Source organism: Globicephala melas, chromosome 5 (assembly GCF_963455315.2).
Source record: "Globicephala melas chromosome 5, mGloMel1.2, whole genome shotgun sequence".
Lineage (NCBI taxonomy): Eukaryota > Metazoa > Chordata > Mammalia > Artiodactyla > Delphinidae > Globicephala > Globicephala melas.
In genome coordinates this window covers 96,898,211-96,924,341 of record NC_083318.1, presented here as the reverse complement: position 1 = coordinate 96,924,341, position 26,131 = coordinate 96,898,211, and the positions used below count along the sequence as shown (strand labels likewise).

At 34.5% G+C, this 26,131-nt stretch overlaps 1 protein-coding gene across 2 annotated transcripts in view; it reads left to right on the top strand.

The window, feature by feature from the left end:
* Nucleotides 1-26,131, top strand: part of ANTXR2 (ANTXR cell adhesion molecule 2) — a 244,108-nt gene that overhangs the window by 95,692 nt on the left and 122,285 nt on the right. For both annotated transcript variants that reach the window (XM_060299537.2, XM_030877975.3), the window contains exons 4-10: nucleotides 1,240-1,321; nucleotides 1,813-1,920; nucleotides 2,054-2,122; nucleotides 2,910-2,990; nucleotides 19,707-19,767; nucleotides 21,609-21,707; nucleotides 23,734-23,803. In XM_060299537.2, coding sequence (XP_060155520.1) covers nucleotides 1,240-1,321; nucleotides 1,813-1,920; nucleotides 2,054-2,122; nucleotides 2,910-2,990; nucleotides 19,707-19,767; nucleotides 21,609-21,707; nucleotides 23,734-23,803 — 570 coding nt within the window. The remainder of the gene's footprint in view (nucleotides 1-1,239; nucleotides 1,322-1,812; nucleotides 1,921-2,053; nucleotides 2,123-2,909; nucleotides 2,991-19,706; nucleotides 19,768-21,608; nucleotides 21,708-23,733; nucleotides 23,804-26,131) is intronic.

The following is a 26,131-nucleotide window of genomic DNA, read 5'->3' as shown; positions in this document are numbered from 1 at the left end:
GTGTATGATGTATACATATCATACACATATGTGTATGATATACTTATGTATGTATATACACACACAAATATATATATGTATATAAAATTTTGTATGTGACCCCAGTAAGTTCCTTGATGTTCAGATAATATACTTTTTACAGTTAATTTTTTAATCTATCATCCTCAGGAGTGTAGATGCTCTTCATGTTTTATTTAAAGCATTATACTTCAGTTTACCATATCATGACTTTTTTATTTAGAAAGATTTTTTTTTGCTTCTATTTAAAGGCTAAAATTCTGAAAATAATATTTTTCAGATCTCTCCAGATCTTTTAATTTTAAAAAGAAAATTTGACTTTGTTTTGGATTGTTTTTGCAACACTTGTATTTGTGTCTTAAGATTCTTGTGATTTATTTTCAAAGGGGTGTCTGGAATCTATATTTAAAAAACCTGAAAAATGAGTCTTTTACTTATACACACAATATAGCTGTTAATATTGTAGTCATACTTTGTTTATACATACTCCATTGAGACAGCTAATTAATCATGATGAGAAAGATTATTCTATGATTTTTCCTCTTTTTCATTTATATTGTCTCTGTCAAGAACCATTATCATCCATCCATTCATTCATCCAATCATTTATTCTTTCATTTGTTCATCGAATATGTATTAAGTACCTACAATATTCAAGAGAATGAGCTGGTGTCTGGATGGGTGAGAAGAAGCCACAGAAGTGACTAGATCATAAGACTTTGGGAGACAAATATAGGAAATGTTAATTTCCATAAGTAAGGGTTAAGTAACGTGCCTTAGGAATTTGCAGATAACACAAGAAGATTTCTGACTTGTAGGGGGGTGGGGTGAGTGCTGCAGAAATACTTTTTCACTTAAGTTGACCTACTCCATCCTTGTTTTTTTTGAGTGCAGGAAAATGTTTACTCCTCAGCATTTAGTAAAACAAATGTGATAGAAGATATCTGTTCTCAGCTCAAAATGCCTAGAATATGCCTGGCTTTTTCAAGACATTTCCCATTGTTAGTACTTTTATTTTTTATGGTTACAATACAGATATTGTTAAATACTCATTAAAATGACAAAAAGTATGAGGAGCTATCTGCCCTCAAAGCCCATGTTCTTTCCTTTCCTTCTTACTAAAGAAACTTTAGTTGCAAAACTGCCATGCTTTTTGAGAGGTGCTTATGATGGTCTTTCTTCATTTTTCTTTTGTTTAATTTGATATTATATTATTTTCAGAGGCAAAATCAGTGAAGGCTTGGACAATTTAAAACGTGTTAGTCCCGTAGGAGAGACATACATCCATGAAGGACTAAAGCTAGTAAGTTCTTTTACATTTATGAGTATGGGAGAGAATGTTTTCTTACTCTGTAATGAAATAAATTATAACTCTCTAGTAAAACTCAAAGACCCCATTACATGTTTATCTTAAAATTTAAAAAAAAATGCTTTTAGTTGTTCTAGGGATAAGACAGATAGAAAACATTTACCATGGTGATAAGAAAAGTTTGGTTGGCATTTTGCCTTTTATGGAATTTTCCATTTTCTCTATGGCTATATTCAGAGAACCACATTTTCTTTGTGGTTATAGTCAGCCAAGGCTAAAATCTTTATCATTTAAACCCTATACTAACTACTCTATAATGTGAATATATGTATATTTCAAATTAAAATAGTTAACACAAAATACCCTGTTTTAAAAGCCAGTTCATAATATTTTGATTTTGTCAGACTTAAAATTCAGCTTGATGGAACATGCTGGTTAAAAGTTAAGATTAACTTATGAGTTGGACAATTATTCTTCATTTTCAGGCAAATGAACAAATTGAGAAAGCAGGAGGCTTAAAAACCTCCAGTATCATAATTGCTCTGACAGATGGGAAGTTGGATGGTCTGGTGCCATCATATGCAGAGAAAGAGGTGAGTATTGAACTGAAACTGTTCTTTACACCCCAGTGTACTTTGCTGTATGTCTCTGCATGTATTAGCCTGACATTTGAATAATTCACCTCTCTGTCTTCCTCTCTCTGTCCCTCTCTCATTCTCTCAACAGGCAAAAATATCCAGGTCCCTTGGGGCTAGAGTTTATTGTGTTGGTGTCCTTGACTTTGAACAAGCTCAAGTAAGTCCAGCAGATCTGCAGCCTTTAATCTAAATCACATAACTGTCTTAAGGAGAGTTTATCAGATTTTTCTCACTGATGACTTATTATGACTCAAATCAGTCATTAAAGATTTTCTATAAAAATGGCCCCATGTCTTGAGCTCTGGGTTAATAATGTCTGAATTTGACAGGCTTCATTACCTAAGCAAGCTGAAGACAAAGCTCTAATTTTCTTGAACATTTATTCCATTTGAAGGAACTAATATTGGAAAAGCTGTCGGGTTAAAACAATATGCATACTCCTCTTCTTTAACTCAACTGACAAGATTATCATGACAAGTCTTGTTCAAATGTTTTAGTTTGAAAACTCAACTCAGGAGTTCAGGGATTTGGGAAGTCTGTGTAGGAGAAATCTTTAATAATTTTCCCTAAAGAACCAATTTTTTTTCATGAATCTTTGAGGGTTTATGTATTAAATTTATTTCCCACTCACAAAATGATTTTACATTTAAATATTTGGTTGAGTGTGACTGAGGCTCCTGTGTCTCATGACATTTACAGCTAGTAGAACTCTGAGCTGTTTGGAAATTGAAACTTGATGCCAGTGTAAAGGGGCTGTGCCTGATCTCAGTTTATTTTTTTGTGATGCATTTAGAGTAACACTAGTCCCATCACCTTCAGTTCCTGACAGTGAATTAATCCTCTGGTGTAATTTTTCAGGTGAATGTAATTGACATGTAATGAAGTGTATAAAATGTTGTATGTCTCAACCACCTCTCAATTAAAATGTCCTCCTTTTTCTAAAGCTCGAAAGAATTGCTGATTCTAAGGAACAAGTTTTCCCTGTCAAAGGTGGATTTCAAGCTCTTAAAGGAATAATTAATTCTGTGAGTATTTCTCTGGGGTCAGGAAAGGCTCGTAATTTTAGATATATTTTAAACTATAGGAAGTAATCTTGATATACAGTTCAGTGGGTCATTATCTTGAAGAAAGAAGTTAAGAAGGAAGTTTGTTGGGTATTGCAAATGCAGGGAAATTGTAAAAGATCTGGATTTTGTTTGTTAAGTGAGATTTGGTATTAATTCTTGCAAATTGAGCTCTGTGAGCCTGGGTTTGTGATTTCAAGTTTAAGATTTTCATAAGCAGTCTCAGAGCACGCTTTGAGCATGGAGTTCCTCACTGTCTTGATATCTTGAAAGTTTTATGGGCTTTATAGAAGAGTAAAATAAAAATTTGGATTGGAATGTGTGATTGCTTCCTCCTCCAAATATGGTATTTCTTAGCTATCAGTCAGGCAACTCGAACGGGTGGCAGAGTATTTGACTGCGATTGTTGTTCTTTCCATTTTAATGATTAATAGTTTCACTGGAGCTCATAATATTTCTGTTTGGAATTCAGTTGAGCTGCCTCTGGTGATCATTAGAATCCGCGCCATCCTAAACAGGGTATGGGGAAGTGGAGTGATGAAACGCAAAGCAAAACTCTTGGGCTTTCACAGCTGAGGTTTATGTTTCGTTTTACTGCCTTTTGCTAGAAGCACCAGGAGCAGTTGCTATTAAATATTTATGATATTTTGGTAAACAACATCCTAAAATAGAAGTATTAGAATTATTAGAATTAAAAACCTAGAATTAGAATATATTCTCTAAGCCAAAGCTTTTTCTTTAATCTTTGGGTATTTCTTGAAGGAAAAAAAACTCAGGTTTTTTCTGACATTTGGTTCTGGAATTTAAAATTTGTTTTTAAAAATCATGTTTTTCAGAAACTGAGATTTATTGAATTTGCTTTTGGTAGTATGTAGGCTTTTTTCCTCTTAATAAATGGATCTTTTCAGGAAAAATATACAATTTGATTCTAAAACATATCAGTACGACTAGTGGACAGGCCAAATATAAGTGCAGAATGGAACAGAGATTCAATTATTTTAGGAGTTTACGTATGTGTTTAGTTTCAGGAAAAAAATTCAATGTAAAAAAGTAATAAATACTTTTGTAGGTGGATTCAAGGTACATACTCTACAACTGTGATTTGTTTTACAATATAGGAAAATGTATTGACAATGCAAAAGGGAGGATAATTTGACCCTGTAAAAAACAAATCAGTGTATTGTATTTTAAATAGAATTTTATTGTACTTGGGAATTTGTAATTATTTTTATATTTATACTGGGAAGGAGAAAAGACCTCTGTGGGTTTTCCCCTTTGCAATTTTTTTTTCTCTATATAAAAGGATTAATTCAAAATTCTCCAGGTGACTAACTGGCTTTTGAAAACTCTCTTTTTGTGGGTTATGACTACAAATATCTCCTTCAAAGAATTAGTAGTTGACTACTGGAGGAGATAAAGTTGTTATTGTTTTATTATATTTATTTGTTCAATTTCACTTTTTAAATTTGTATAAGAAAAATTTAGAATGGAATTTCGAACTACAGTGTTTCTCGCCTGAAGTTCTTGATGGACTTTAGCTCAAGTATGTTATGTCGAAAGATTTAGCATGAACTTAGACAAATTTGCGTTATTTTAGCTACACATTATGAACAAAGCCTCTTGAATTTCATCTGGAGGGGGCTGATGGGTATAGCTATCATCTCATTATAGTTAAACTGCAGCTATTTTGTCACAAAAGGAGTTGTAAGTGATCCTGAGCGAAGCCAGACTCTGGGGAAACCCTAGCAGTAACTTGGGAGAGTAGGCAGGTAGACAAATGGAGCATTACAATCAAAGTTGATCTCACTAATGGTTGAGATTTCTATCAACATGATAATAGCTTGGGATTTCTGCCCACTTTGTAGAAATTTAAGGCACTAAATCAAGCACTTTATCTCTCTTCAAGGCAGAGATTGTACCACCTCTGATAATAGACAAAAGCTGTACTTCTGCCTCAAATTTGAATTACCCTTTATATTTACAAAGTACCATCATATCTTTAAAAATTATATATGGTATTTAAACACATATAGTGTATTTCAGGGTAAGAGCTGAGAGAAGAGAATCTCTCTCTGTTCTTTATGGTTTACCAAACTAATGGGTAACATGGTACTGTGGAATGTATTTACACAGAGCTAAGCAAATGGAAGAAATCAGAAAATTTAAATCTTTCAGATGTTTGGGACTCTGAAGGCAAAATATTTGCTAAATTGATTGATAATTTATTTTTCCTGCTAGAAATTACTTAAATACATCTGGCCTTATTGTCAGTGCATTAATTTCCCTGAAGTTAATCTTTAATTGAGAAAAAGTGATAAATGGTTTTCTTGTTTTCTTTGTCCTCCCTTCCCCTGCCCACTAAAATCCAGTGACCTAGATGGTCTGGTCCCCTTATTGTAAAAGACATCACATTTTGTTAAGGCATAGTTTGTTTAGAATCAATTTTTTAATCAGCAAGGATAAGAGTTTAATTTTGGAGCCTTTCTTCATTATAGTTTTTTGGAAAAAGAAGAAACACTATAGTAGTTCTAACTTTTATAACTTCAAAACAAGGGACTGTAAAAGGCCTTTGTTATGAACATATTAACAACTTAATACCTTTTCTAAAATTTATTTGATTCGGAAAATCATTTTAATGCTCTATTTTAATTTGGAGGGAAATGTATCATTTCAAAATTTTTAAATTTCTATCCCAGCAAACATGATACGTACATAACATTTTTTGTACTGTTGGTTTAACCTCTACTCTTAATTAGCATATATGAGGGTTTAGAATTCATTATCTCAAGGAGGTACTTGTGAAAACCTTTTCCTCTTTTTTACCCTCCTTTTCCTGTTGTATAATGTATTCTTTCATTTCCTCATTTATTGAGCTCTTACTATGTTAGGGCATGGTATTAAGCTTGGAAGAGGGGACACAAACTTATATAAGACAAATTCTTTATTCTAAAGAGGCTGGAAAATGACGATTCGAGGTTTGGAATATGGTGGCGCCCTGCGAGAATTACAAAGTGTGGGAATTTGGAAAAGGGAAATTTCAGTGAGTCACCCTATGTGATAAAAAGGAATCCTGTCATGCAGTTTGTGTTAAAATACCAATATGGCTACAGTAACGTTGGCAGAGAGGTGGAATGAGTTTGGTTATATGAAGTCATGGGAGGCTTTTTGTGGTGGGATCTGAACTGTGCTCTGACAATTGGAGTAGATTTAATTAGAAACAAGGAACACAGAACTTCAGAAACAGCCTGGGCTGAATGGCTAAGGCACAGGAGGGTTTGGCTTGGATGGTGGAATGATGTGGGGGATAAACATTGGTAGGTAGGTTGGATCCAGATTATGGAGACCCTCAAATGTTTGAGTGGTGAAATGGCTCTTTTTGCATAAGTAGTCGAGGAACCATGGAAGATTAATTTAGAGCATGAAATTTATAACAGTGAAAGTTTAGGTGGAATATGCTTATGGTAATGTATGGGATGATTTGAAAGATGAAAAGCTGTGTTATGTCTCTTTCAATAGTGCTTGTGAAACATGGTGAAAGGAAACCTAACATAGTGAAGACGACATGAGATTGGAAAATACGAAGACCTGAGTGTGGGTTCCAACTCTGCCACTGCCTAGCCATGTGACCTTGTGTACCTCCTATAGTGTAATCTCTCTGAGTTTTACAATTCTCATCAGTCAAATGAGGATAATGATATCTATATCAGTGAATCGTTTTGTGAATTAAATTAGATAATGATTAAGAATGATCTAACTCAGAGGGGCTGACTTTAAAACATGTGGTAGGAAACTAGGAATGGCTGGAAGCTAGGACCATGTAGGATGGGATTATTGATCCTTCTGTAGGGTAGTCCACTGAGAGAGATGGCCAACATTCTAAATGATCAATGACTTAGATCTAAAGAGGGGTGGCATTGATATGTGCAAGGATCAGATCTAGCAAATGGGTCGTAACAACAAGGATTTCTAGATGGTGTAGCTGCGCAAAGTCAAGTATCTGGCTGTGCCCTAGTTCTGAATTCTCAGGGCATAGGTCTAGGACCCAGCCAACAACTGGAAAAGAAGATTCAGAATTCCCATGGCAAACGCTATGTAGAATTTCAGAATCCTCCATTCAGAAAAAAGAGCCACAATTCTTGTGGGGGAACTTGTGGTGCTAATTAGTGATTCAAAGTAGAAATGTTACTTTGTTAAGGGGAAACCACAGGCCCAATGGCCTATAGTTCCTTAGGGCTAATTTCAGGCACTGGGATTCTGGGTCTTTCACAATAAAACTAGGTCAAGGACTGCAAGGGAAGCAATTAATAAATTCTCTGCTCTGGTCAGAATTATGTCAGGAACAGGGTGGGGCTGAACCTCTAGGTATGAAACTGTTTGATCTTTCTGAGCCAGGCTCTGAAGCGTCTGACAAATATTAGCTGGCAAATGCTAGTTGTTGTTGTTAAAATTGTGATGGCTGTGAAAACTGGAAATAAAAAGGTAAATGTGGGAAGCTTTAAAAAATTAATAGAACCTGGGAGCTCACTGGATATAGGATGAAAAGGACGGAGAGGGCAGTCAAGTGTAACCTGGGCCTTCCAACCCTGATAATATGAGTATCTAGAAGCATTGAAAGTGAACGCTGTTTTCACAGAGGGGTCAGAGTGTTAGAGGACAAAGTGGAATTGGGCAGGAGGGCAGGGAGAGAAGGTGAATTGGGCCTGGGAAGAAATCCCGGTGGGGGATGTCACTGAGGGAAGTGGAGATCCAGGGAAATGTTCAAATCAGAAAACTGCAGAATTGAGTCATTCTTCCTCCTCTTGTTCTTTCTCCTCTCCCTTGCCCACCAACACAAGGATATAATTCTGTTTTCCACAGATCTTAGAATTGTTAAACAATTATATTTGGTTTCTTGGAAAGGTGATTGTAGAACTTTTATTAGAAAATAAAATTGTATTCAAACTAGGATAGGTCAGACTAACCTGTGAGTACCATGTGGTTTGTAGTGCAGTGTTTCATAAGGCAGTGCTGTGTAAGAGAACATTAAAAATAAAACAAAACCACGATTAGTGAGTAACAGGGAAAGAATAAAAATCAAAGTGATGTGGAAAAGCCCCTCCTTTTTTTCTAAAAACAAGACCATGAGATGTTTTACTCTTTCCAATTATTTCCATAATTTGTTTTTGATAGCACACCTCAAAAATATTAAGCATAAGAGATAAATCAGTTGTGAAGCTGTTTTTATAAATAACCCTGATCCAAAAGAATTAAGAACACTGCATCCTAGGGGATGGCAGCAAAGTTCCTAAGTGCCTAATGGGGAAGTAAAGGAGCCTAAATAGGAAAGGAATGACTCACACGTGTAGGAAATTTAAATAAAACTGTAATAGATTGTTTACTTTTTTACTGAAAAAAGTAAAATATACATTTAAAAAAGTAACTTCATTCATAGTGCTGGAAATATAAGCTTCATTTGATCTTTGGAGCCAAGTTGTTTTTCTCAGTAATACCTATTGTCATTATTATTATTTTTAAAAAGTATCTAAGAAAGGTGTCTATGTTTTAATGGAATGAGAAGACATTGCAAAATCATTTTCTCTACAGGAAAATCATTTTCATAGAAGAGGGTACCTAATAAACATTCTGACAAGACTTTAGCTTAAATGCTTTTAGCAGGTTCTGCTATGAATATCGACTGCTTAGTTGTGGAAATGTCTATTTATAAAATTATGGTTTAATGGAAAACCTAAAGTCTGAGCTAACTATAAAGATATATTCACAGGAAAAAAAAAGTCAAACTGGTACAACTTACTCAAAATTGGAAATCAGTTTCTAGGACTCCTTTTAAAAAGGACTGGCTGTAGCATGAGGCTCCCTGTGCATCAGATTCTTCCGGGCTTCCATTTATCCAAGGATCTTTAGTACTGAATATAGATAAGGTGTCTCCTTATAACATCTTTCACATTAATGGTTAGGAAGGTTGGGACCATATTTCCCACCTCCTCCTTTTTTTGCCTAATACAGTGTTGGGTTAGTAGTTATTGCCTAATTCATGTTTATCAATGAATGAATAAATAAAATCCATGCTTCTTGAAAATATTTTTATATTTTTAAAATATAATTATGGTGTGTTTAAGCATTAAAAAAATCAACTCCTTTTTTCTGCCAGAAAATACTTTATTTTGAATTGACTTCTGATTCCATATTATTTTGACTTTATCCTCTTATTTATATTCTACTGTATTAAGACTTCTGGTTACAAGTGACAAAAAGCAAGTTCATACTAGCTTAAGGGAAAAAAAAAAAAAAAAAAGAGAGAGGTATGGGCTTATCTAACTAACTGGGTGGTCCAGAGGAGGAAATTGCCTCAGGTACAGTTAGATCCAGGGAACAAATCCATGTTCTTAAGGTCTCTCTTTGTAAGTTTTGCCTGTGATTCTATTTGCCTCATTCTCTCCTTGTTCCCATGAGTGGCTGTTGAAAGTAATTGCCAAGTGTTTCAGCTTACATGGGCCTCAATTAGCAAGCCCATTGGAAAGAGAGAGCTGTTGTCTCTGGGCATCAGTATATTCTGTCCCAGTTAAGGACTCTGATTGACTCAGTTGAGTCAAGTGCTTATTCCTGTAACAATTACATAGTCAACAAACATATTTGGACCAGCCTGAGTAACATGCCCAGCCCTGTGATGAAAGATTGGGAGCAAGGTGGAGAGGGCTAATGATTGACAGCCTCACCAGGACCACATGGAGTAGAGACCAGTTTTCCCAATAGAAAGGGAACACTTCATAGATGTGTAAGGATGAAAAAATGTTCTGGGTAGGGAAGAAAAATCAATAGTATTACAGTCCACTGTATTAAAATACATTTAAAATATTTTTGACATATTCTAATAAGGCACTCCATTCCTTCTAAATTCCAATTAACTAAAAAATACAAATAGAAAATTTGCTTTAAAATAGTCATTTAATTTACTGAAATTTTATAATCTTGACATCCTTTGTCCAATGGTCTATTTGCATTTGCATGATAATTTTACTTAATAATAACATTATTCTTTCCTTCTTTCTTTAGTTGGGATTGTAGTATAAGGAAATCAAATCCATTTTGGAAAAATAATTACAGTTTTTTGTGATATTTTGTGAGAAAACTAAAGTGGTGGCATTAGGTTACATAGCGAAAATTAAGTGCCAAATGTTTGCTTCTTAACATTAATCTGTTGGGCTACAAAAGAAGATGACCTTTAGAGCCTCACTTGTTTTTGAAAGCAAATTCAGTTGAGTCGAAGGACATTAAAAAGGGGGATAAAATGGTTAAGATTTATGATTAAATGTACCATCAGTGTAAATTATGATGCGTAAATGCGTAATTTCTCAGTTATATCTCATTTTCCCTCCTGAAATAATAATTCCTAATTTATTTGGAAGCATATTTTTGAACTTACTGTGTTCAAGACACTTTTCTGATGTTGGGTTACAGAGATGGATGTGGTACCCTTGACTTTTCTGAGCTTACAAGTTTTAGGGATATGTGTTTGTAAAGTCAATAGAACTGATAAAGCTTTTTTTTTTTTTTTTTTCCTATGCTTGTTGCATAGGGAAATAGTTTATTTGCCACTCTGGATTTCTGAAAAATCAAATAGAACAAGTATAGATTTATCATGCTTGTCAGGTCTATTTCATGTTTTATTTAATGAAACAAGGGAGTGGGTAAAGAGGACTAATATGAAATAATATATGCATCAAAATGAAAAACATGTTGGGACTCAATTTCTTTAGATTCTGAACAAATAGTACATTTATTATTACTTTACCCCATAATTTCAGTGCACTTTTTATGGAAAGTCTATTTATCCTTTAGGAAAGCATTAAATGATTATTCTGAGTTTGTGCTGAACAAAAGAAAGGAAAAAAATCAGAGACATATAAACTTTTGTTTCATATCACAATCCACTTTGGGGCGTATTTCTATGGTATAGTGAGAAAGGAAGACCTGCTATTATGATTTGTTATGAAAACGCAACTTAAGAACTTAAGAACTTAAATGTCGTTTCGCTATTTTCTTTCACAATTTGTGATATGGGCATAATTTCACCAACAGTATAATCAGAACTACTCATCTGTTATGTTTGGAACAGAGAGGAGTAAAAGGCAATGATTATAACTTACATTCTTCCCTAGATTTATTAGAGTAAAAGTTTGTTTAGAATTTGTCACTTGTGCTTATACTACTCACTTACTTGCAAAGGGAGAGAAAATCCATATTTAGAAATGGGTCAGTGCAGAACATGCTGTATTGAGCAACTGGCATTTTGGAGCTCCAAGCATTTAAAAAAAACAAACACAACCAAAACACATAACTACAAATTGCAATTGTTTTTCATTGACGTATTACCTCTTAGAGAAAAATATATTTGGTAGGAATGTTTCACACCTAGAGAGAAAATAAAATCATATCTGAATGTTGAAAGGTAAAAAAGCAAACAAGAAAAGATTGTGAGAAACATCTTTCCAGTTGTTTTAGCTGCTTATTTTATGCACATGTGTGGCTAATTACTAAAGCTTCATTTTAGGGAGATCTTTTTTGGGGAACTAATGCTGTGCAGTGATTTTTCCTTATGAGATTTAAACTTGGAATGCTTCATATTTGGGATGAACTCCTGTAGTGCTTAAGCTTCTCAGTGAGTCAGAAAAAAAGTAGCTTGTGTTTTTAGACCTTATTATTATTATTACTGATATTTTCTGACATGCTGTATGTCATGGAAATTAGCAGTTTCTGTTTGTTAGGATACACTGAAGGTATTTGTAAATTATCTGTAACGTTCTGTTGTACATTATGTTGTATACTCAAAGTCAGTGTTAGAAAATTATTGCCAGAATGAATATTTTGAATTTTGAATAAGGTTAAAAATGTTGGAGATGTTTGGGTAGCATATTGAATTTAAGTGTGAAGAAATAATCTGTTTTTTGGGGAAAATTTTTTTTATTTAGAATTGACCTTAAAAAAGAAGGTCACATTCATTCAATGGGACTTAATATCCTTTTGCTCTTTCACATATACTATCCAGAATCAGCCCTCTTTTTAAAAGAAGATGCATATCTTAAATTTGTTTCTTTTCATGTTGTTTTTATTGTTTCTTTTTCTGTTTGTTAAAAAAAATTTATTTTTGCATTTGGCTCAATGCCTTATGAGCGCCATTGATTACCAAAATTTGAACTATACAAATAAGTTTTCCTTTCATTGTGTGTGACCAAAGATGTGATTTGATTGACTCAAGTAGCCCCTCATTAAGCTCTGTAATTTTAAATATACTTAACTGTTCATTGTTACATACCCCATTTATTTGTCTTATAGCCAAAATGCTTGTGCTTTTTATTAGAAAGTTTTGCATTTACTCTTCTATTAATTCAATAAATATTAATTGAGAAGCTGCTGTTTATAACATTGTGTTATATACCTTTTATATTAGATTGGTTTTAAATATGAAGTATTATTATTCATTATAAAAGTTTTTACATAGTTTCTTCTGGAATGGGCTCTATTTTCCAAATACAGTATCTTTACCATCACCATTTAGAAATTGCAAAAAATATAAATTTTTAAAATCTGTCTTGGTTTATACTAGTTGTAGGAAGTGGGTTTTTGTTTGTTTGTTTCATTTAAACTGGATGCTTGATCTTCAAATCATAAGACCTAGATATTGCTCCCAAATTCAACATGAACTTCCAAGACACTGTAGGTCCTAAGTAATATTTTACTTCATCCCCCCCATCTTAACTAATTCCATGCTAAATTTTATCTTGGATATAGCCCAACTATAATTCTCCACTAATTAATCCCATTTTATCTTCAATGCCAGAAGAAAAAGGCCACAGCTATATTCATTGTATGCATTTTTTAGGGCCATGATATGGCTTTTACTACTCCCTACATGTTCCATATTTGTCATTATAGCATGTCCCTTATGTAAACATGTTCAGGAACTTACAAGATCTCAATATGGTTTCATATGTATCTTACAAGATACTCAAAATATCGTTGTTTCATATGTATCTTAAAATATCTAAGAAAGAAGAAATCAAGTCTGATGCTATATGGTTGTTTCTGCTATAGATGTTTCTGTGATTAACACTGTCACTTCACCTGGTTATTATTCAGTCCTTATAAAGATCTGATCCTAACCCTATAGTCAAGCAGGATAAGAAATTGCTTCGTGGCCACTGGGATTCTTGGAAGAGTTGTGTCTCTGACTTAGCAGCGGTTCTCACACGGCCACAAATCTTGCCAGATCTGGCTCCAAAGTGCCTATCTGCCCCTTGTTGCTCTGTATGCAAATTGGGCCTTTAGTGAAATCCTGCAGCCTGACCACATGCACTAGACGCAGACTCAATCCAAATTAATTTGGAATATGCCTCGAATATCCAGGGTGAAACACCATTCTGATACTCCAAGTCGAACTTCTGGAAAGGGACAGCACAATGGAATCTACTTTCACCTCCTGCCAAACATCTGTATCTCAGAGAGCAGCAGGCAGAGCTGACTCCTAAGGCTGCATCTCGTCTTTCCACTAACCAAAACTAACCCAGAGGGGGCCATTACCAACCTTATCTTATCTTACCCACTCCCTTGACAAGTAGAGAAATTCATGTTTACGGAGTTCACCAAACTATTGAGAGGATTCTGATGATCTAAATTATACAGAGAACGTATCGAAATTGTATACAAGTTAGAAACAACAGAAAATAAATAGCTATAATTTGTAAGGATGAATGCTATTGTTCCGCCTGCAGTTTTATCCCAAACAACTCAGAAGAGAGGAAATACTTGGATTTTCACTTTCTTATGACATGTATTCAAGACAAATACATCTTAAATAGGATAGAAAGTTTTGATAATGAGAAACGACAGTGACTGTTATAGGGATTAAATATATAAAACCATCTTTAGGCATTTAATTCACAGTTTGGGACAACAAGCTGGAATGTAGACATTTTACACAAAGTAACAGAATTTAGAATTCTATATATTTCAGCCTCTTTTCTATTATAGATTTTTATTGGTTTATGAACACAGGTCTTGCAGATGGTCTTGTGTATACCATCAGCTGCTCTGCCTAGACCTCTCCCTCCTGGAAGTTCACACTTTTATCTCCTACCCAACCTGTGCCCTGTGGGTGTAACTGCAGGCTGAAAACGTTTAAAGACCCTGTGGTTCACAAATACTGGAGGGAAAGAGACTAAGAAAAAGAGTAACAGAGGGACAGACATGTAGGCAGACCTTGTTTTCCAATGTTGGCATCCCATTTTAGAAAATGTTTTCCCTCATGCTGCTTGCGTTTCTTGCTTTTCTAATGTTTATGTTGCCTGCATTTCCATGTATAGGGATTTTCATGGCTTAACAAAATATCCTCCTGAGGCTATAATCCTGTGCAGGTTGTTCGAAGGGTCATGCATTCACATGTTGACATTCATATATTAGTATGAATGCGTTCATGACATGAGAACAGCTATGTTGAAGTAGAATATTTGGGGAGATAGGGCAAACGTGGATCATGATCGTGATTAGAAAAAGAGTGTCTCTGTGTGTCTAGCAACCCAGGTGAGACAATGAGAGGGGAGGGACAAAGACTCATTTAGTCTGTATCAAAAATTTGCTGCTCCACATCAACAAAAAAATAGAGAAAAACCAAACCAAACCAAACAAAATCACCAAACTTCTGCCTTCTGGCTCTGAATGTGCCTTTCTGTTTCCAGGACTCAGGCAAATTCTAGAGTTTTAGAACTATAAAACCTAAATACCACTGACTTCATTCCTTTTATGGAAAAAAAAAAATCTGTCCTGGGCTTTCCTGGTGGCGCAGTGGTTGAGAGTCCGCCTGTCGATGCAGGGGACACGGGTTCGCGCCCTGGTCAGGGAGGATCCCACATGCCGCGGAGCGGCTGGGCCTGTGAGCCATGGCCGCTGAGCCTGCGCGTCCGGAGCCTGTGCTCCGCAACGGCAGAGGCCACGACAGTGAGATGACACATATAAAAAGTAATTTCAAACGGATTATACAGATTTGTATATAAGAGCTAAAATCAGAAATGTCTAAAAGAAAACTTAGGGAAAAATCTGTCCTAAGATCAAATAACAAATTAATTTTTCTAAGCACCGTTTGATTTTAGTTTCCAAGTGCTTGTTGTGTTCTTATACCAGTATTAGGACCTCTGGTATAGCTTGTTGTTCTGGTAGCCTGGCTTGTCTTTTAGCTTCTGGATGATGCTGAGAAGTAAAAAGTACAAGTGTTTTATCTGTACAAAACCAAATTTGAGAAAGAAAGCAGTAATAAAGTAAGACAGTAGAGAAAAATAAATACATAAAAAGAGAGAGGCCCCTAACCATTTGGGTATCCCATATATTACTAACTCATAGGATGGTCTACAATTTGAATTTATTCACAGTCAGTGGTGTTGGGAACTTTAAAACAAACCTGTAAAACCCCCATAAATAAAGGTGAAAGCTTAGTGACATAATTTTGAAGATAAGAAATAAGTCCGATTTTAGATTGTTTTTGATAGTATAAAAGGTGTCCAGGCAAAACAAGCAGGTGAATTTCACTAGTTTGTTGGATATTAGGTTTTGTAATGGGTAGACCATTTATCACAAATCTGGAGGGTGGCAGAGGTCACTGGTTAGAGGAATGGGCTTTGGACTCAATCAAACCTGGGGAGATCTGGCTCTGCTATTTAAAAGCTAATTGTTCTAGGACAATTTTTTAAAATCTCTCTTAAGTTCCAATTTTCTCATCTGTAAAATGGGGATAAAAATAGTATGCATTCTTAAGACTTGGAAGGATTAATTGAAGAAATTTATATAAAGTGCTTAGCACAGTTCCTAGAACATAATAAGCACCCAACAAATGGTAATTATTATTATTGTTAGAAATTCTTTTGAATTTTTGACTGCTGCTAGTTGTACTGAATTTACAAAGTTTGACTTTTTTCATCCGTATTAACATTTGAGGATTGTAAAAGTAGGGATTAGGTAATAATGTACATATTTTTTTCATTTATAAATATTCCTTAATACTAATACTATTTTTTAAGTGAACAGATGCTTCAGTAGTATACTATTTTCATGGTGATCATCAAGTTCTTTGCCAATTTTTATATATATATATATAATATTTAAATGGACTCCAAAGTCTCAAATGATGCAATTTTGCATCTAGTGTGTTGATGACTTAGAGAACCCTGGTTTTATTAATAGCATTTGGTTTGCCTTTAAATTCGTTCTATGGTGCTATTAGCTCTCTTGATGTCAACTAAGGCCGAACTTTATTGGAAACTATTTTCTGTTTCTGTTGAGACTTAATGAAGGCAGATGGCAACACATATTTGAAGAAACATCCTTACAAGGTCCTCTGTTGTACAGGTGATGAAAGTGCAGAGTATGAAAAATAATGCATCAATTATCATAGATGGGACACCTGATCCAATGTTCAGTCAATCAATAACAGTATTTAAGTTGGTAAAAATTAACTAGTGTTTAAAAGTAGTTGTCCCATCTGTCAGTTGTCATTTAGTGATGACAATTTTAATGTAATAGGTCCAGGTTGAGGTCTTGAGCATTTGAACTTGTGCAATTACTTGGCGAGACTAGATTATGAAATGCTTTGTATTTATGGAAGTGCTTGTTTAAAAATTTAATGTAAACTATTTGCATATGAATATTAAATCACAGCAACTTCTAGTTGTTCTTTTCTTAAAATAACAACATGGTAAACTCTAGATAGAAAAACCAAATTTAGAGCAAATTTTATTTTCTAAAATGCATACACTTTCTTCTCTCATTTCTTTCCCCACCACATTTTCTTGCTCTCTATTTATCATGTGAAGATGGTTTTGGTGAACTTAGTTTCAAATTACGGGTCTTTGGATTTCCAAGCTTTACAATTTTTTGAAAGGCTAGATGCTTTTTCACATAAATTAACTTTATTTTGCTTTATCTTGGTCTTTTTATGATTGTTGATTTGCTTTCTAGATAGACATATTTAATATTCTCATTAATTCGTGCATTCAATCTGTATTCTCTAAGCATTTTTGTTGTTGTTGTACTGTGTGTACAAAGCAATGTGCTAGTCTTGGAAGGCTAGCACAGTATAATATGATCCCATTTCTATGCTCAGAGTTTGTCTTCTAATAGAGGAGGTGATTCAACACTCAATAAGATCCTAAGAAATAAAAAAAATCAAAATAAACTTTAGAGAAAGGTAATACTGTTCTGAGGGGGATTCATCTAGATTTTGTCAGATGGTGATGCCAGTGTAATGACTCATGGTCTAAACTGCTTGTTTTTCAATGAATGTGTTACCTGAATCACTTTTTCATTCAATAATATCATTTCTGTAGAACTCATTTTGTTAAAATAATTATGAATATTAAACTAATGTAAGGGTATTCTTATATATAAATGTATATTATACAAGTTACTGCAAGATGTAACCAACCTTTAGTTATTCTTAATCTCTGTTTAACGTAATTTAATTTAATTAATCTCAGACTTGAATAGAACATAAATTTCTAAATTATCCTGAACTTATTCTTGAAAACCAAAATACTTTACAGGGGATAAACAGGGTCTGACTTCAGAACAGTAGACCATCAATGGACCTTGAAGGTGTTTATTCTCCAGTCTTAAGGAGAGATCCATTAGAATTGATCATTTGATCTTGCTATTAGAACTACCATTTTAGAAATGTTATGATGAAACACATCAAATCAAAAGAGGAAGTCAACACAAACTTTGTCTTAACAGTTTGAGATCTGATTTAATTATGGCCAATATTTTTAGGAGAAAGAAAACCAACATAATTTCAGAAATTCACACAGGTCATTCTGGGTTGCATAGTCTTTGACACAGCTTTTGGAAAATCTCTTTATAATTTCTTGATTTACCTTATTCTAAGGAATTTTTTAAAAAAATGATTTCTATTTCCAATAGATGCAATCTTTAAGCCTCTCTCATAATTTTCTTGATGTTCAAAACATTTTTCTGTAATGCTGATAGAGGTGTGCCTAAAATAACTAGTAAAAAGATTGTAAGCTGTAAGATCAGTCCGTTTCCTTAACAGGATTTATTTTAAAATAAATTCTTTCAAGAATTGTCACCAGATAAAATAGATTTGGGGGGCTTTATGTTTTCTTTTGACCGTCCATTTTCGAGGCTCAGTTCTCATTTTTATTTCAAATTGGTCAAAACTAAAGCAATGATACCCCAATTTTGCTAGTTAGGGTATTATTAGCTTCATATTCCTTTGGCAAAACCTTTTTAGCTTCATATTCCTTTGGCAAATCTTTTGTATTCTGTTCCTTTCAGAGTCTTGTTATCTGAATTATGTCAAAATATTTAAAGATGATAGTGATTTGAGATACTTCCCTTCCAAGAGGACACATTAACCTTTGACAATGGTCCTCAATTCTTAAATGAAAAAAGGTACTCACTCGTCAAAGGAGTGTTGATTATCGAAGATAAAATAGCAGACCACAAGGTGTTTGGGCCCTGACAGTCTTTGGGTGACTCTGGAATCTCTTTGGTTATTTATGAGTTTAAATAGACCTCACTTGGAATTTCTCAGATATAATATTTTATTCTATTTGTTTCCTAATTACTAAAGCCTCAATCACTCAGTGAAAAGTGGATTCCCTGGGAAATGACCTTAAAAAGTGCAAATGTTTCCTCTTTCAGAGAGGCATATTCAGCAACAAAAATTCCGTGATTTGACCCAGCTGTATTTTAGAGTCTGACAATTTATATTTCCATTGTTATTAAAGAAAGCACAGAAAGCATTTCTATATCCTACTACAGTCCTTCCTTCCTGTTTTAGTTATGAGCAGGAGATGCTAGAAACTACTGTACATCATCTGTCTTTAATGTCTGTCAAGAAAAAAATGTCGTTCAAAGATCATCTGGAACTTGTCTGCCTTTGCTAATGTAGTGCAGAGCAGTTCTAAAAATAAAGGCAGGATTGTTGAGTCCATTAGGAGCAGCTTATTTCATCATTGTTGTTTTTCGCTTGTAGCCTTGTGCCTTGTATGGTGGTTTCTGTTTCTCAGAACAAGCTAAGAAGAGCCATTCTTTTCCTGTGCTCTGGGAATGCTGGAGTAGAGAGTCTGTCTTTTTGAGAATAATATTTGGCTCATACAAGGGGCCTGTGTTCTGCAAGTGTAATGTTTGATGCATGTAAGGAGGATTAGCGTCCATGGGAATTGAGGCAGAGAAATTGAATAGAAATGCCAGAGTCAAATAAAGAAGTGTTTATTTATTGATATTCTGTTGAACCTTTTAATAGAAAACATTAAATTAGCATAATTAAATAGGAGGTCTGATTTTGCTATCTTGTTTTTGCCTGATGGGAAATTTTAGTTATCTTTTCATGTCTAAGGTTCCCAGACTTTGAGGCAACAACCCACTTTATCTGTGTTTATCTGTATTTATTCTAATCAAATAAGGGTTCCTACAGAATACAATCTTAGAATATATGCTGAAAGACGACACAGAAATTTCCTAAGAGCTTGGTAGCTATATACAAGATGGTTAATAAAATTTTCTCTGCCATCTATTGAAGTTAAAGGGAGGACCACAGATTATTAGTAACCTTATAATTCACTTTACATGTTATGATTTAGTGCTATACTTTGGTCTTCTTTTTTTCCTTTTTAGATACTAGCTCAGTCGTGCACTGAAATCCTGGAATTACGGCCCTCAAGCGTCTGTGTGGGGGGTAAGTGGTTAGAATTTAAAAATACCTTGTAAGAAGTTGTACTTTTTTCCTAGTTAAAATATACAATTTGAAACTCATGTTGGAAAGAGAATAGCAAAATTAATTTTTTGGCATCTTTTTCTGTAAGAATTTTTAAATAATTCCTTGAAATATTTCTATTTTAAATTCAAATTTTTAAGATTGGAGTGTTATTTTAAATAATGAACATATTGTGCGACAGGCTTTTAAAATCTTCTGTATATTTAGTTCATGTTTGAGACCTTTCCTATGACAAGTAAAATAGAGAATTTTCTCTTTTATCTGATTATACAGTCAGGTATCTGTAGACTTTGAGCTCCGTGCCTTGATGACCTGGCCAAAGTACAGTACATGCCAGCTCAGGGCCCCTAAAGAAGTGATTTATGGGTGGAGGGCAAGAAATAAGCAGGTGGCTTCATCAGCTGTTCTAAGAACAGACTAGGATTTTAGCACTTTCAAGCCATCCACCCCAAAAAGAGTGCGGTTCTCTCTGGCCTATACTATTTCTACTTCAGGTCTTACCTGGAGTTCATTTTAACCTGACTTTTCTTTCAAAAGGAAAAAACATTGGGTCTGGTGGGGAAGGAAATGTGCTGTGCAATTTACTGCAGAACCTCCCAACTGCTGGACATGGGATGAAGTTCTACATCTTTTAGACTCCTCCATCAATGATTACTGAGACATTCAAGAGGAACAGTGCATTTGAACATTCCAGAGCGGGATGGCGTTCTATGCATTTAGAATTTTACCTAATCCTCATAACAACACTATTCGACAGTTTTAGAATCCCGGGTTCACGGATGTGGAAACTGAGACAGAGGCATGTTCAGTACTTGCTATTAGTAAATATCCTGTTAGACTCTTGTCTGTCTCACTCCTAAAGCTCATGTTCTTTTTCTGAGCCACATTTTAAGTTTCACTTGCACTTTATTTTAACTTATAAGAAAATTCCTTTCATAATACACTGAATGGAGAGTGGCATGGCAGTATTTTCTTCCACAGTTAATTACTCTATATGTGTTAGATTATTTCAGGTAGGAGGTCTCCGAGAGGATTGAAAGTTGATCACTATTAAAATAGTTGACATACCACCTTGCAACTAAGCAGCAAACATTTAGTTGCCAATCAAAACATTGATTGGCAGCTAAAATTTTCTTCTAGCATATTATTTCACTTTCTAACATTTAGTGACTGCTCCTCTTACACAGAATACGAGTTCAATCAACCTCTTTTACCTATTGGCCATAGACTTTTATTAGTCCAAAATGCATGACCCTTGATGAGTTATAAGTTTGTATGCAACAGAAAATAAAACTGGAATTAAGGATGTGAAGAAACTGTTAAAGAAGAACTATGTACAGTGTCATAGATTAAAGAAAATATAATGCATGACTGTTCTAAGAACCAGATAATATGAGGCATTAACTTCTTTACATTCTCATACCTCAGTTCCTAGACAAGAGGAAAACAAAGTTTTCTTTCCTGTGGATATTTTCTTCAGGATAGAATTTGGGCAAGTTTGTATCGTATTTGTCTGGGATGACTGTCATGCTTCAATTCTAAAATCTTGGTCACTATTGGAAAACACTTTGTTCAAAAAATAAAATAACGCATCTCTACGTGGCAGCGAAGAGTATCTTCACTGTATATACCTTTAGGGTCTAAGAAAGCAAGTAGGACCATGTCTTTGTTGTTATTACTTGGCTGAATAGTACTAAAAAATTCATTCTTTGTACCTTGATACTTTTGTTTCAAGTTACGCTTTTTGTTGTTGTTTTTTGTAAAGTAATGATTAAATTTTTTATTTTTCCTTTTACTTCTAGAGGAATTTCAAATAGTTTTGAATGGAAGAGGATTCAACTTGGGCAGTCGGGATGGCCGTGTTCTCTGTACTTACACTGTTAATGAAACATACACAAAAAGTAGGTCTCCATAATTTCAATATTGCTTTAATATCTCCATAGTATATCAGCATCAAGTGTTTTCCTCTTTTTCCCAACTGAAACCAACTATGCTATATTTTTTTATCAGAGGGGAAAGAAAGGAAGTCCAATGATAATACAAGTAGTAATAATAATTACTTAATAGTTATTTAATAATGGCAACATTTGTTCATAAGTTAATAAATGCTGGACCCCATCCTAAGTAGCCTCATTATACAAATGATGCCCTTGTGGCTGAAAGAGTCAAATAACTTGCCTGTGGTGACACAAGTAATAATGGGCAGAGCTGAGAGTCGAACCCAGTTTTCCTGACTGTACTCCGTACGGACTTTATCCACCGCCTGATTTAATTGCCTCTTTCTCCAGATTTGTTTCTTGTCACTCTTGCCTGAAAATCTAACTGTCTTGGACTACTCTACTACTTATTGCCTTATTTTATTGCCACTTGTTATCTTTATCTAATTTCCCAATAATTTGTCAGCCAGTTTCCTGAAGACGGGCTTTTTGCCTTATAGATATATCTCCAATGCCCACCTGGCACAGTGTTTGTTGATAATTATCATATTTAGGGAATTAGGTTTTATTTTCCCTCACTTGGCTTTCAAAAAAGGAGAAGATGAGTGTAACATTTTTATCTTCATTTTGAGAAAAACTTCTGCTCTTTAAATAGATCTTAGTATGCTGAGCGTTTTGGGTCTCTATTAAGACATTTTCTCCTCATTGATGATTATATTGTCTTCTAAAATTTTATACAGTAAGACAGATGCTGCAACTCTGTGAACTCTGGTGGAACTATTTTTTGAGAGGTTCATCTACAATTTTGTTGTTTATCTGATGGTTCTAAACCCTCCAATTAGCACAGCTTTGGCTACATACACAGTCACTGCTCCATACTTTGTTGAATTAAAGTGGTGAGGATCTCAGCATGGTAAATGCCATCAGTAATTCCTCTCTTTCTTATTAAGATCATCATTTTGGTAAGGAAAGACAATAATATTAGTTAAAAACTTTCTTCCTAGTAGGTTCTACAACTGAAGAGGACAAAATAATTTTACCGTTTTTATTCAGTAGTCATCTGTATCTAAGCATTAGCTTTACCTTACTCCTTTTGATTACATATTTGAGTTGATTATAATATAAACATATTTTACACATAACTACATAGGATTGAATTTATTAAAGTAAATTTCAAATAAATTGAGTCAGATTGTATTTTCATCATTTGTATTCTAATATTATCCATCTAATTATGTAACTTTTCTGAGTATTTATAGTCTAGATCATTTTTCTCATATGCTATTAAAATTGCAAGGCAATTTAAGCATTCTATAAAATGTGTTTATATATTATAAACCCAATTATTTTGGGCTTCCCTGGTGGCGCAGTGGTTGAGAGTCCGCCTGCCGATGCAGGGGACACGGGCTCGTACCCCGGTCCGGGAAGATCCCACATGCCGCGGAGCGGCTGCGCCCGTGAGCCATGGCCGCTAAGCCTGCGCGTCCGGAGCCTGGGCTCCGCAACGGGAGAGGCCACAACTGTGAGAGGCCCACATACCGCAAAAAACACCCCCAAAAACCAATTACTTCATTAAACTCTTGAAAGAAATGTATTAGCCTTTGGACATTTGTCTTCTCTATCATTTTTAAATTCTGCTTTTAAAATATATATGATTTTTCCTTGAAAATCTAATATATTGGCAAAATTGAGGGAGAAAAGGTGATAATTTTATAGTATCTACAAGCTGTATGTGAACTTTATCTATATCAAAAAAACATAATTTATGATTTACCAGTACTATATGTCAATGAGGCATATAATCTCTTCCTGTTTTTCATTCTGTGTTCCTTCTCCTCTTTCTTTAGATGAGTATCTTTTTGTTTTTTTCATGCTAATGTATCTAATGTCCCACACTTGAACTCTGATTGCTGCGTCTCCTCATATTTTTAATGAAACTGTGTGAGATACATAAAACCCTTTATTGATTAAATGACATTTTTTTTTATAGGTGTAATGCCAGTGAGTGTGGAAAGTAATTCTATGCTTTGTCCTGCACCTACCTTGAATGAAGTTGGACAGTAAGTACTTTATGAAAAACATTTAAAAACTTTTTAGCTACAAATTATAAGGAAATGGTCACAAAATATACATTGGTTGTTTTATTTTATCTTTTCTTGATATACAGATTAAACATGAAATAGTAAATCCTAGACAAATCACTCTGGTTAGTACTTTAACTATACATATTCTCAGTAGGTTGAAAAGGGTAAAGTCTGTTTTATCTTGTTTCTTAAATATTGATTAAAAGGCTCTATAAATATTTATCTAGATAGATTTGAGAAATATTGTTAGAGCCTTTAAATAATAAAGCCATAGCCATTATTTTGAACTTTAGAGTATTGAATTTACACACACACACATACACATACACACAGAGTTTCAAAGTGGGATTTTGACTAATGACTGTAGTGTTTAAATATTAAGATTGAAGAGCAAAAGGAACATGGCTCAATAAGGCACAGCTTAGACTAGGAAATATTTGTGCATTAATTTGTGTCCCAGTCCTGTTAAGGAGTATATTTTCATGTTCTTTGGTGTGGCAATAAACCATGATAGCTGGATAAAATAAGGGATATTTAGTTTGGAAGAAGGGCTTTTATTTTAATCACCTATATACAGATAACTTCACCATCAACTTAATATTTCCATGTGTGATTTTTTCCCCCTGCCCTCGCTATTATGCAGGAAATGATTGCAAATAGTTCAACTGTTCTCTTGTCCAACAGTAGTAGATGCAATATGCTTAGGATAATGGATAGGATACAGTTTTCAAGAATCACTATATACTGATCTCAAACCTTCCTCTGGATCAGAGGAAACTAAAATACATAAGGCCCCAATCCAAAGTCTGGATTAGTGTTCAGAGACTGAAGATTATATTTTCCTTTGTGGAACCTAAGAAAATCATTTTAGTAGTTTGAAGTTCACTTGAGCACTTAACTTTTGTGGATGCTTAAGTATTCAAGGTATCTGTTGGACATCACTTCTGGTCATCCAAGTAAATTGGAGCAGTATCAGTTTTCTATTTGAAATTGATTGAAAAGAGCTGCATAATATAACTTATAAAAGCAAGACTATCAGAATCTATTTTCTTTCTATAAAAAAGTATTCATTTTCTGAGTCATATAATAATCTGGTATTGGTAACATGCTTATGGCCAAATTAGACTGGCCTTGGAATTTAAGGCCCATCCATTTTGTGTGGAGCCATCTGTACCACAAGGGCACAGTGGGACTCAATGGCTTTCTGAGTAATAGCCTTGTATTAGCAAAGATAGATCTGTTGACTTAGAAGTTTGGTCTTATTTTATTGAATCTATAAGTCCATATTGATTCTCCTGATTGTTCTCCCCAGTCTGCTTTCAGAGCTGTCTCCTCTCTCTTAGTCACTGGCAGCTCCATCCTTTTTGTTGTTCAGGTAAAAAACCTTTGACTCATTATTGATCTCTTTTATGCAGCCCATAAGCAAATCTCAGCTCTGATTTCAAAACATGTTCAGAATCCAGTCCTTCCCCACCACCTCCACCACCACCCTAGACCAAGCTACTGTCATTTCTTGCTTAGGTTATTAGCCTTTCAACCCATCTTTCTTCTTCTGTTCTTGGCAAAAGTGATCCTGTTAAAACAGATCAGTTTATGTCAGCCCTCCACTTAAAATCCTTGATATGTGTTCCTCATTACATTCAGAGTGCAAGTCTAATCACTGCAATGTTCTATAAGGTTCTACAAGATCTGGCCCTCACTGCATCTCCAACTTCATCCTCTTTTTGCCCCTTCTGTTATGGTCACACTGGCCTCTTTGTTGTTCTTTAACCACCTGAGCTTATTCCAGTGGCTTGAAAGGCTCCTTCCTTCTTGTCTCACTCTCTCAACTTCAAGTTTTGTTCAATATATCACCTTCTCAGTAAGCCCTTGCCAGTCACCCTATTTAATCATACAATCTTCCCCCTCCCATGAGTTTAACAGTCTCTATTCTCTTTTCATGGTTCACTTTTTCTCCAAAGCATTTAGTTGTTTGTTATTGTGTCTCCCTCCTGCTGGGATGAATTTGGTTTATTTTGTTTCTTTCTATATCTCTAGCACTGACACAATGCCTGACAGATAGTAGATTCACTAAATGTTTGTTGCATGAAAGAATGAATACATTTTTCTCAAACGTTTTGATTTACTATTTATATAAAGAGCTAAAAGAGTGCATTTGATTACTGGGTATATCAGGTAGGAGAAAGATGATCAGAATTCTGTTTGGGGGATCATACCATTTAAGAGAGCAGGAAATTATCTTGACCTTTTCATAGTAATGACTAGTTAAGGAAGACAGCTTACTTTCTTCTCCAAAGTAGTTAT